This window comes from Sphaeramia orbicularis, chromosome 21 (assembly GCF_902148855.1).
Source record: "Sphaeramia orbicularis chromosome 21, fSphaOr1.1, whole genome shotgun sequence".
NCBI lineage: Eukaryota > Metazoa > Chordata > Actinopteri > Kurtiformes > Apogonidae > Sphaeramia > Sphaeramia orbicularis.
The window spans coordinates 8,878,184-8,890,704 of NC_043977.1; the positions used below are offsets into that span (position 1 = coordinate 8,878,184).

Consider the following 12,521-nt stretch of genomic DNA (forward strand, 5'->3'; position numbering starts at 1 on the left):
CCGTCCAAAACTACAGTAAGACACGTCTATGAGCTTTTATATCCACTTCTGCTGTTTGTGGATGTTTTTTCACAGTTTTAGTGACTGCAGTCTGTGTTTACATGTAAATAAATGTTTAATTTTATTGTGTTTTGCTGATCCAGAACAAACACAGACCTGGATTATCAGGGACTGATTTATTCATCCAGGTTTCTGACTAAACCAAAATATCTGTGTCAGTAGTTTGAATCCAGATTTTAAATAGGTCTGTTTTAGGAAACAAGCTGTGAACATTAATGTAAACGATACCAAGACCTGAGCTGGATCTGAATCCACCAGGGGTATCAGTATTATTAAGTGGGGGACCTGGGTTTGGCTGAACATTGTATGATAGTAGAAGTGAAGTAAAATAAGGCCTTTCCACCTGAATAACAGTTTTGACTTGATCTCAGTATCATTAGACTGGTTTAAGTAAAGGACAGAACCTCTGTGATGGAAAACATATTTTTCAGGACATCAGTACAAATTAACTGAAGCATGAAGCATGTATAATGATTTAAAACTGGCACACAATGGAACAACAATACATTCCTAGTCAAGTCAGTGCTGGACCAGGTGTAGGTCAGTGAAGGGGGGGGGGGGTGGTTAAATTCTGACCCGTCCACTAAAATCATCACATTGTAAACAGTGTTAGGGGTGGTCAGGGCTCAGGTGGTAAAGAGGGTTGTCCAATAACTGAAGGGTTGGAGGGTCGAATCCCGCTCTGTCCTAGTCAGTCTGTTGTGTCCTTGGGCAAGACACTTCCCCCTCCAGTGCCACTCACACTGGTGTATGAATGTTTGGTGGTGGTCGAAGGGGCTGTAGGGGTGAATTGGCAGCCATGCTTCAGTTTCTGCTTCTGTCTGCTTCTTCTCCCCAGGGCAGCTGTGGACACATATGTAGTTTAACACCACCAGAGGGAGAATGTGAGAGAGAATGAATAATGGGTCGATAATGTAAAGTGCTCTGGGTGTCTAGAAAAGCGCTATAGAAATCTAATCCATTATTATTATTAAATTCCTACACTAGCAACCTTCTACCAAGTAAGGACAAAATGCACACTGACACATTTTAACATTACACTACATAACACTAGAACAAAAAATAATAATGTATATTAACCAGTGTTAGTGTTAATAACGGACATATGCCAGGATGAAAACAAACAAAAAAAAATAATCCAATTTTTATGTAGAATATCAAAAATATATTTAGTTGTTTATATTACAAACATGGCATTTCAAGGGTAAAAAATAAGACGGTTATTGAGTATTTGGTATTTTTGTTTATGGCTCAAGTTGATTAAATGTAAAAAAAATAAAAAATTTTAAAGCTAAAAACTGTATGAAAACTCTTTTGACATTACTAAAACACTGTGCAGATTATGTGTTTTTGGTGGTAGGGGGATACCAGAGGGTTAATAATGATGGTATCTGTTATTTGTTTATTTTTCATATATGAAAAAATAAAAAAATAACTAATCCAATTTTTATGCAGTATATTGAAAAAAAAATTGTGTGTTTTTTGCATCATACAATTTTTTTATTCACATTAAAAACATGGCATTTAAAGGGTTTAAAATATGGCAATCATGGAGTATTTGGGATTTTTGTTTATGGCTCAAGTTAATGAAATACAAATAAGTGTAAAAAAGTTAAAAACAAACTGTATGAAAAACATTTTTGACATTACTGCGACACTGCAGATTCTGTGCTTTTGGGGGTGGGGATACCAGAGGGTTAATAATGATGGCATCTGTTATTTGTTTTTTTTTTTCTTTGTGTGTGATCACTTTGAAGTAGTCATGTTCAGTAAATGAGTGACATTAGTCGTAATAGTATTGATTAGTTTAGTTTTTCTGATATGTCTTCATCTTCACTAATTATTATTGAACATAAAACTACTTAATAGAACATTTGCTCCAGATTCTCATCTACATAGAAGGACATAAACTCATTCACTGTAATTTATTTTCAGCTGCAGCCGTAAAATATGTGTAAAATTCACTTACAATGACGTCAAATCTGGAGTAAAGCGCCACCACTTTGCCAGGAAAGACATAAAATACTCCAAATTACACCTAAACACAGTTAAGATCCATTAAAAACACAGTAACAAGTCACCGACTAATACCTGGATCAATGAAATGAACTGTCTGTCCCACCGTCTAATGGAATCAATACTAATCAATACCTTGTTCACTGACGACAGGCAGAGCTGATACTCGTCTGTCTTTGAAAAAAATTTAAAAATAAGTTGTATGAAAAAAAAAATGTTGACATTACTGTGTTGCGGCGTTTAGTTGGACCTGTATGGGCGGGTACCGGAGGGTTAACGGAAGGTTACAGTCTGTCTGGTTTCATCCAGGTATCTGAGGGTTGGTTCCTTATATGGGCGTGAGTCGACAGGTGTGGACACTGAGGACACGCCTTGAACTTCAGGATGAACTAAAGGATGTGAAGTCAGTGTTTATTGTGTCGTCGGCTGAAAGATTAGAGTTTAGATTCACTACAGCTGTTTGAACAGAACCAGGACGTCCGATGGAAACGTTTCTTCAACACTTAGATGTGAGTCATTAAGGTGGAACTGAAGGAAGAACAAACCAGCAGGACAGAATGGACGGGACAGACAGTCCTGCAACCAAGCAGCGGTGAGAGAACCTTCACTAAAACACTTTACGCAACAACAGCTGACAAATATTTATTCACCAGGAGAGTCAATAATGTTCAAGAAGAAACTGAAACTGTGGAAACCATTAGAGCCACAACTCAACAAAGAAACCATCAGTTATTGAGTTCATAAAAATGTCGAAATGATGAAGAAACATTTAGCAGCTCATCCTTTACTTGGACGATTGTTAAAGATGGCAGAAAATATTCAAATGTAAAAAGAAAATGCAGACGTTAACCCTTTAATCCTCAGGCGATGAAAATGTTCATTTCCATAAAACTGCTATCAAAACTTTACAGATTCATATTTTTTCAGCATAAATTTCTTAAACTTCAGCTCTGCGTAAAATCAACAAATATTCAATAATTTTAAAGATTTTAACCCTTTAAATGCCAGTTTGATTATATTATCCTGTGATTATTAAACTATACATACAAACATATATAATATACATACATACATACAACATAATTATTATTGTTATTATTTTTTGTTTTATTATATTTTGTTATTCTTGTGTCTTGTGTCTATATTTGTTGTTGTGCTGCTATTGGAACCTCAGTTTCCTGAGGGCTCTGCCCAAAGGATCAATAAATTCTATTGTAATCTAATCTGACAACATTTGTTATGAAAAAACAAAAACACACACAAAGAATGAGTTATTTTCCATTTAATAAATGTTGGGTGGCTGGGGTTTTATGTTCAGTTAATGATATATTTTACTGAAAAAGTTCCTTTTTTCATCTTTGCCTTCTTTAACTTAATAACCTTAGTGAGTGTTTGTGGAGACGTTCATCTGTAGGAGATGAATTAAACTGACTGGTTAAAGAACTTCTCCTCTGAACAGAAAAGGAAAGAGGATGTTTGGTTTGAAGGTGAAGAAGAAGAAGAAAAAGGTGAACACAGACCTGGTCCTGGAAAACCCAGGAGCTCAGGGTGAGTCTGGAAAACAAACTCCGACAAAACCACATGTATGATACGACACCACAAACACAACCATGAAACAAACAGACTGACGAGACCAAGGAACAGAGATACAGAACAGAAAAAGGTCTGTTTTACCTGATTGTCCAAGAAGTTCAGAGTTTTACCAAGTCATAAAACTAGCACTTAGCATTATCTGACCTGTGACCCCTCATGGTCCCATAGCACTGCCCCTTATATCCGAATATGGTCACTTCATGCTCAAAACAAAAAGCAGATTACATGTAGGTTTATTCTCCAGCAGGTCACTGCTACTAATGTGTGCTAATGCTAATGCTAGGTGTGTTTTATGGGTCCCATGTATGGGCTTAAATATGTGCCACCAGAAACTGAATCTGAATAATGGAAACGAAATCTGAATTGTATAATATGAAATTCCATTTATTAGTTTTGAACTTAAGTCCAATAAACGTGAAACTGAATGTAAGATTATGAAACTGAATTCAGTTTCTCTGAAACTATACTTTATCCTCACTGAAAATTCAACTCTATATATTTTCACAGTCAGTTCTCACAGTTCAGTTTCCATTTACTATGACAGACATAAAGGACGAGCAATGGAGCGCAGATACACAGCACCTACGGCTTTGAGCACGGAACAGAGTAGTTGTCAAGGAAACGGAGAAAGAAGTGTTTGGTGGCCCAGAAGTGTCACAGTAATACAAAAGCTGCAACACAACACACTAAGCTGTAACACACTTATCCCACAGCAGAAACAGGTGGTGACAGAAGTGGACTGAGTGGAAATCATTGTTCATAAGTTTGAAATGACTGCTGTCGCTAATGAACGATGTAAATACTAACTGTTGTATTTCTGTATTTTGCCATCTGACCTCGACCTATTATTATAATTATACAGTTAATAGTTAGCAACATACTTAGCAACATTAGCTAAGTTAATCTTTGATAATGTTTGTGTAAATGGTGTTTTTGGTGGATGTAGGCAGTGAGATGGAAGGTCCGACTGAAGAATCTGCCCTAATGGATGAAGAAAACGCAGAAGAACAACTGGAAACGACACCAGCAAGAATCAGAACCAAAGACAACACCAACAGGTACCAGACCAATGATACCAGTACTGTCCAGAACAGACCAGAACCACCGCATTTATTCACATTTAGTGAAAATAGAATGAGAAACTATATGCTCAGAAATCTAACAAATTTAATCTTCAAAAATGAACAAAAATATTCTGAAAATGAACAAAAATAAAGAAGATTAGGCGTGTTTTCGCTTCTTGCCTATTATTTTATTCATAAATTCTCGTACTTTTGTGAAGCTCAGACTGTTTCAACACCAAAACACTTCATCCACATGAGTGAAAGTGTGTTTTGAACCCTTTCACTGATCAGACTTTCAGTATTTGGGTTGAGTGATCTGCTTCAACAGTGAACGAGGACAAAAACAGGCCGGAACTGAACATTTTCACATAAGATAAGATAAAAATAAGATAAGATAAGATAAGATAAGATAAGATATGCCTTTATTCGTCCCACAAGCGGACATTCCAGGTTTACAGCAGCAAAAGTACAAAAGCACAGAAGAGCAAAAGAACAGCAAAATCTAAAATGAAGTCAAATCAAAAATCTGAAAATCTCTGTATAACTTCCAGATGTGCACACGCTGATCCTGCCACAGGTTGGACAGAGACACGGTTTATTGCACAGAATTATTTGGCTCAGTTTGTGTTTTGGAGCCTCACAGCTACAGAAGGACACACCTGTGGTACCCCCCCTTCACACTCTGAGGGGGGGGGGGGGGGGGGGGGGTCATCCTGTCACTGATGGAGCTCCTTAATGTGTGTGTGTGTGTGTGTGTGAGGGGGTGGAGTCTTTGTCCATCATGGAGGACCGCTGGGCTGTCCCACTCCTCCTCCACAGGTTCCAGAGGACATCCTAGACCAGAAGTGGACTTAATCAGTCTGTGTTTTGTTTGAAGTTCCTTAAAAAGTTGCATTTAAGAACATGTGGTTTTTATGTTTTGTTTGATCCAGATCCAGACTGAAAACCAGGATCCAGGACAGTGAAGGGAAACCTCAGAGCTTCCAGGTAACAGAACCAGGGTCATATTAACCCTTTTACGGTCCAGAACCAGGGTCATATTAACCCTTTACGGTCCAGAACCAGGGTCATATTAACCCTTTTACGGTCCAGAACCAGGGTCATATTAACCCTTTTACGGTCCAGAACCAGGGTCATATGAACCCTTTTACGGTCCAGAACCAGGGTCATATTAACCCTTTACGGTCCAGAACCAGGGTCATATGAACCCTTTTACGGTCCAGAACCAGGGTCATATGAACCCTTTTACGGTTCAGAACCAGGGTCATATTAACCCTTTACGGTCCAGAACCAGGGTCATATTAACCCTTTTACGGTCCAGAACCAGGGTCATATTAACCCTTTTACGGTCCAGAACCAGGGTCATATTAACCCTTTACGGTCCAGAACCAGGGTCATATTAACCCTTTACGGTCCAGAACCAGGGTCATATTAACCCTTTACGGTCCAGAACCAGGGTCATATTAACCCTTTACGGTCCAGAACCAGGGTCATATTAACCCTTTTACGGTTCAGAACCAGGGTCATATTAACCCTTTTTGTTCCAGATTGCCATTAACATCACTGAGGCGCGTCAGTTGGTCGGAGAAAACATCGACCCCAGTGTTGTCATCGAGATCGGAGATGAGAAGAAACAGACATCAGTGAAAGAGGCGACCAACGCTCCCTTTTACAACGAGGTAATAAATAAAAAGATAAATAAATAAATAAATAAATAAGAGTAATTTTAATGTCGTAATAAATCCTGTTTTATTCAGTCACTTTAAACACAGCTTCTATTTGCTGAAGTTTATTCTTTAAATCCCTATTTTTATTTATTTCCTGTTCATTTAAAACCACATTTTTCCACGTGTTGAATTAGAGACAGATAGACTCATCGGTGATGAAATGAATGAATGAATTCATTTCATTTTTGTTCATTTTGTTGATATTTTGAATTTTACTGAATATTTTTGTTTTATTGATTTTTTTCTTCATTTTTGTTTGTTTTTGTTGATTTTTTTTCCATATGTGTTCATTTTGTTGATTATCTTCTTCGTTTTGTTGATTATTATGTTCAATTTATTCATTATTTTCTTTGTTTTGTTGATTCTTTTCTGTCCTCAGAGGAGAAAGAAGTTACTTAAGTAATAATAATAATCATTATAATGTAAATAAATATTCTATTCTATGGTTTTCGTTGTCTTTTTCTTCAGTATTTCGTGTTTGATTTTTTCGCCCACAAAGAAATCTTCTTCGACAAAGTCATCAAACTGACGGTGAGTAAAACCTGCAGATGAAGTGTTTATATTTTCTACTAAACATGTAGCGTTTTTATGTCTTTGTTTATGGTTTATCTTTGTTATCCATCCTTTTTCGGTCCAGGTGATCCACTCGAAGCTACTGAAGAGTTTCAATATCGGCTCGTTTAAGCTCGATGCGTGGACCGTCTACAAACAACCAGGTAACCGTAGCAACCACACCGTCTCCATGACAACAACACATCCGTTCTGTCCATCACCCTCCTGGTTTTATCTTCCTTAGGTCACCAGTTCATCAATAAATGGGCAACGCTGACCAATCCCAGCGACATCGGCACCGGGGTCAAAGGGTTCGTCAAGTGCGACATCAGCATCTCAGCAAAAGGCGACGCCGTCCAACCAGGAGCGAAAGCCAGCGACGCCGACGAGCAGATCGATAAGTATGGACAGATATTTTCTATTTCAAATGTTCAGCATTCACAATACTTACACAAAATGTTTATTGTCATAAACTATATGGACAAAAGTATTTGGACATGTTGAATTCAGGTGTTTCGTTTCTAACAGGGGTCTGGGATACAAAACAATAATGACAAATGTCAGAATATAGTTTTATATTGGGATAAATATCATATTGATTATTAATATTGATGTTTCTATGCCAAATCATCATGAACAGGACATCTTACAGCTGTAGATATGATGTGTCCCAGTATTTATGTCCATATAGTTTAGAAACATCAATATTTCTTTAAAGTTTAATGTTAGATTTTTCTTCCTCAGTGAGATGTGAAGAAAGTAGATGTTAGATGTGGTAGAAAATTATTTACAGTCAGAGCAGGAAAATTATTTTAGAAATTTGCAGAAAGAACAATTATAGTCATGGATAAAAAAAACTAAACTAAACCAATGTTGTGAGAAATTAAGTCAAAACCATCTCTGAAACATTTTGGAAGCAAAGATAACAGTTGAAACCAAACTAACCAGTGCACTGAAATTTATATTATAGTAGATGTATGTAATATGGAACCAGTCTGGGTTTTAGCAGATCTGTGGTTCTCCTGGTGACACCCCATTAGCAGGACGTTCTACTAAGCCCTTCTTTCTCCACAGGAACCTGCTGATACCAGAAGGTTTCCCCTCAGAACGACCCTGGGCTCGGTTCTGTGTGAAGGTGTACCGAGCTGAAGGCCTTCCTCGGAACAACTCCAGCATCATGGCCAACGTCACCAAGGCCTTCATCGGAGACAACACGGCGCTCATCGACCCATACGTAGTGGTCAGCTTCTTCAAACAAGTGGTCAGTAGAACACAGACCATCAGCTGGGTCTGTAGTACCGGACCCAGACTATGACCTGGACTTATCAGAACCATTACAATAATATATTATAATATTGTCATTTTAGTTCATTCAGCCCAATATGATCTAAAGTGGATCGAACTAGTGACATACTATCATAAGAACCTATAAGTAATGATGACTCCAAACTTTTGTCTTTGTTTAAATGTTAAAAATTAATAAAAATATGGAAATGTTTATATTTACAAATTATCCTTTTACAGAAAAATGTGAGTTACCCACAAAACCTGAAATGTCTTAAGAAAAATAAGTGCAATTTTTAATAATTTGATGCCTTTTACACTGGGACACCGGTCCTATTATTTTTTTCTCTTTCCTTCATCTTTGACTTTCAGGGTCGTACGTCCACACAGAAGTCCACAGCAGACCCCGTATGGAACGAACAGATCATCTTCACTGAGATGTTTCCTCCTCTGTGTCAGAGAATGAAGATCCAGGTCAGAACGGATGAACAGATCTATTCCACCATGACTGAACCGTCCTTAAATCCTTCCATTAAACATCTACTCCTACGTCAGTAGAAGTGACCTGTGGATGGAGCTCAGACATAAAAACACAAACGCATTTAGTCACTCCATTCATTTATACTTTTATATTAATGTTTGTGTCACAATGATGGAACCTATTTGTAGATTTTAATACGAGGACGTCTGAGAACTTGTAAAGGTTTTTTTTTATTATAATTTAATGACATTATAGTAACTAAATGATCCATCACAGATAGGTCACATTCTAAAAAAAAATCTATTTCCTGTTTCCTCAGGACCCACATTTATTAAAGTACATCAGAAATTGCCTTTATGTCATCGTTCTTGTCACATTCTTTTACATCCTTTCCTCATCAACTGAGCCACAGCCACGGGCGACTGTGGCTCAGTTGGTAGAGCGGATTGTCCAATGACCGAAGGGTCGGCGGTTTGAATTCTGGCTCCAACTGTCCACATGTCGAAGTGTCCTTGGGCAAGACACTGAACCCTAAATGGCAGCGGTCGCCTGCTGGTGTATGAGTGTGTGTGTGAATGGGTGAATGTGAGGAACTGTAAAGCGCTTTGGGCACCATGAAGGTGTAGAAAATGCGCTATATAAGTTCAGTCCATGTTACATTTTTTACATTGTTGTCTTCTTCAGTATTTCATATTGTTTTTGTCGTGGTACGTCTCTTACCTCTCCACTACATATCACATGGTACCGAGGTCAACACTTATAAAAGACACAGAAGCATGACAGACAGAATCAGTCACCAAAGTGTGGAAATATATTGATATTACACATAAAAGCAGTATAATATACAGTTTATATATGGTTTATCTACAGTATTATGTACAGCTGATATACAGTATTATATATGGTTTATATCAGTGGTGGCTGCTTGTCTTTCAGACAGGGGAAGCTCATTGTCGGCTTACATAAAAAAAAGTCAAGTTATTTAAACATAAATTCGTCCCTCCGTTCCTTTTTAAGAAAATGGTCAATGACCTTATCGTACTAGCTGAACAAGAAAACGTTAAAATTATGTTAAATTGAAACAAGGAAGTACAATGAGTGTGTTTTATTTACAGTGCAACAAATGAACAAGTAATTTCGTAGTGGTTTCTCTCTGGATTTCCCAGCAGAATGTGCAACGGTATTAAACTGAACTGTGTCAGTGAAGGAGGAGATCTGAAAACAGCTGTCAATCAAACGGGATTCAGCCTTTGACTGATCCTCCAATCGGCAGGTGGAAGCTCAGCCTCCAGCCTGGCCGAACTCCGCCCACAGCTCCATTCACCCCCAGAGACGCTGAGCGTCCGGGGGCGGGACAACATCGTGGCATTTATCCAATTACCGTCCAGTTCTGAGGCAATGAAAAAAACAGTTCCACTCAGTCCCATAGAAGTGCATGGACGCTGAGCGTCTACGGACAAATGCACTGAGCAGAGATCGAATGAGAAAACAGTGACACGGGAATGGAGGAGAAGTGAACAACATCGAGTCTGTTGATTTGTGATAAAACTGATTCTGAACAAACTCGTCTGTGAGATGAACGTTTCTAACACATTTGTAGTCAATGAAATGTCAACACAACCGAACATATTTAACCATTTAATTTTCATAATTTTAGGGGAAGCTGAGCTTCCCTTGCAGTCTGTGAGAAATCGCCTCTGGTTTATATACAGTGTTATATGCAGTTTATATACGGTATTATATACAGTGTTGTTTACAGTTTATATACAATTTATGTACAGTATTATATATGGTTTGTATAGAGTTTATATAGAATTTATTTAGTTTATTTTCAGTTTATGTACAGTATTATATACAGTTTATGTACCGTCTACATGTGTAAATTTGATGTAACCTTATATACGACAGCAGCATATATTCTTGGATTTTGTTTTTCTTTCCATGCAGATCTGGGATGAAGGAAGCATGAGTGACGTTGCCATAGGAACCCATTACTTTGACCTCAGACGCATCTCCAACGAACAGGACGGCGACAGAGGTAACGAGGAATGAGATGTTCGGAGGTTATTGAAGCGGTCGAGGACAGTCTGATTTATCGGTTTTGTCTTTGACTTCCGTCCGTCTGTATGTGCAGGGTTTCTGCCAACCTTCGGTCCGGCTTGGATTAACCTGTATGGATCTGCCAGAAACTATTCTCTAGGAGACGACTCAGTGGAGCTGAATGAGGGCATCGGAGAGGGCGTGTCCTACAGGTAGAACACATCAGCTTTACTAACACTGTCACTGAGGTGAAGAGGAAAAGGGCTGAGAATGCACACTGAAAAGCTACTGTCGTCTGATCACAGCCTGGTTCAATCTGGTATATACTCTGGATCCAGTCACCTGGTTGGTGGTTTCACCGACCAATGAGCTGTGGTGACAGTGGGGTGTCCGTCATGTTCATCTTCATTAGCAATTTATTCAAACATCTGCAATGAAACTACTGGTCTGATTCATTTCAAATTCTTTATGTATCTTCCTTGGGACAATGTTGACAAAGTTTGTACTCAGTTTTAGAAATTTAGATTTTTATATATATATATATATTTTTTTTACAATTTGTTTTAAATATTAGAAATGTGCCTTTACTTCTAATGGTCCATATTTTGATGGTTATAACATGTAAATGGTTACAGACATCAATATAGGTACTATTGAGCACTGATAGAAGTCATATATGGACTTTGATTTGGGTCCATGACCTTTGACCTTGAGTGACCTTGAAGGGTCAAACTCAAGGTCACTAATTTCTAGATTTCAACAATATTCTTCTCTAACAAAACTACTGCTCAGATCTATTTCTAATTTTATATGTATCTTCCTTGGGACAATATCTAAAAAGTTTTTTCAGAGTTTTGAGAAATTTAGATTTTTTTCGTTTTTGATGAATTTTTGAAATATATAAATGTGCCTTTCCTTCTAATGGTCCACATTTTGATGGTTTATAACATGTAAATGGTTAGAGATAACAATATAGTTCCCAGTGATCACTGATAGAAGTCATATATGGACTTTGGTTGAATTAGTTGAGTTCTCCTCCAGTGAAAGTACCGCCCACTTCTACTGGCAGATCTGCTTCATTCAGACCACAGGACTGGAACACAGAGACAGAACCTGACAACCTCACAAACTCAACTGGTATTGATTCAGATAGAACATGACGCTGACATACAGGGACATTGGAACTATTTTTTATGCCAGGGGGCGGGTCTACATGGAGCTGACGGTGGAGATCCTGTCAGGGGGGATGGGTACAGAGTCCAAACTCCGACTGATCAAACCGAACAAGGATGCCAAAGCCAAAGCAGGAGGAGGGAAGGACGGTAAAGCTCCGGCAGGAGGAGGAGGATCTGGAGCAGCCGCAGGAGGAACAGCTGATGACGACAAAGGGAAGGGGGCGGCGGAGGTCCAGCCTGTAGACCCGCCCCCTGAGGTGAGAACATCTGGAGCTTCACTATCACAGAAACACAGATGTGTCCTCAAACATTTACTGATCAGCTGGTAGATGGTCAGTGACCACTCATGAGATCCAATGTCTAGCAACCCAATATCCATTTTAGTCTATTTTTGTGTATATTGTGTTTTTTGCAATTTTAATGCATTTTAGTGCTTTAAAAAATGCACTAAAATGCACTGAAATATACAAAGCATACACTACAATACACTAAAATGCCCTAAAAATCCACTGAAATACACAAAAAATAC

The 12,521-nt window shown here is 38.2% G+C and overlaps 1 protein-coding gene across 1 annotated transcript in view; it reads left to right on the forward strand.

Annotated features, from left to right (window-relative positions):
- Positions 1-2,517: 2,517 nt before the first annotated feature.
- The window catches only part of fer1l6 (fer-1 like family member 6), a 41,657-nt gene continuing 31,653 nt past the window's right edge, over positions 2,518-12,521 (forward strand). Inside the window, exons 1-13 of the mRNA XM_030125621.1 lie at positions 2,518-2,668; positions 3,536-3,624; positions 4,616-4,727; positions 5,666-5,720; positions 6,281-6,412; positions 6,929-6,991; positions 7,098-7,176; positions 7,257-7,413; positions 8,087-8,273; positions 8,669-8,770; positions 10,725-10,815; positions 10,912-11,029; positions 12,018-12,249. Coding sequence (XP_029981481.1) covers positions 2,634-2,668; positions 3,536-3,624; positions 4,616-4,727; positions 5,666-5,720; positions 6,281-6,412; positions 6,929-6,991; positions 7,098-7,176; positions 7,257-7,413; positions 8,087-8,273; positions 8,669-8,770; positions 10,725-10,815; positions 10,912-11,029; positions 12,018-12,249 — 1,452 coding nt within the window. The 5' untranslated portion in view covers positions 2,518-2,633. The remainder of the gene's footprint in view (positions 2,669-3,535; positions 3,625-4,615; positions 4,728-5,665; positions 5,721-6,280; positions 6,413-6,928; positions 6,992-7,097; positions 7,177-7,256; positions 7,414-8,086; positions 8,274-8,668; positions 8,771-10,724; positions 10,816-10,911; positions 11,030-12,017; positions 12,250-12,521) is intronic.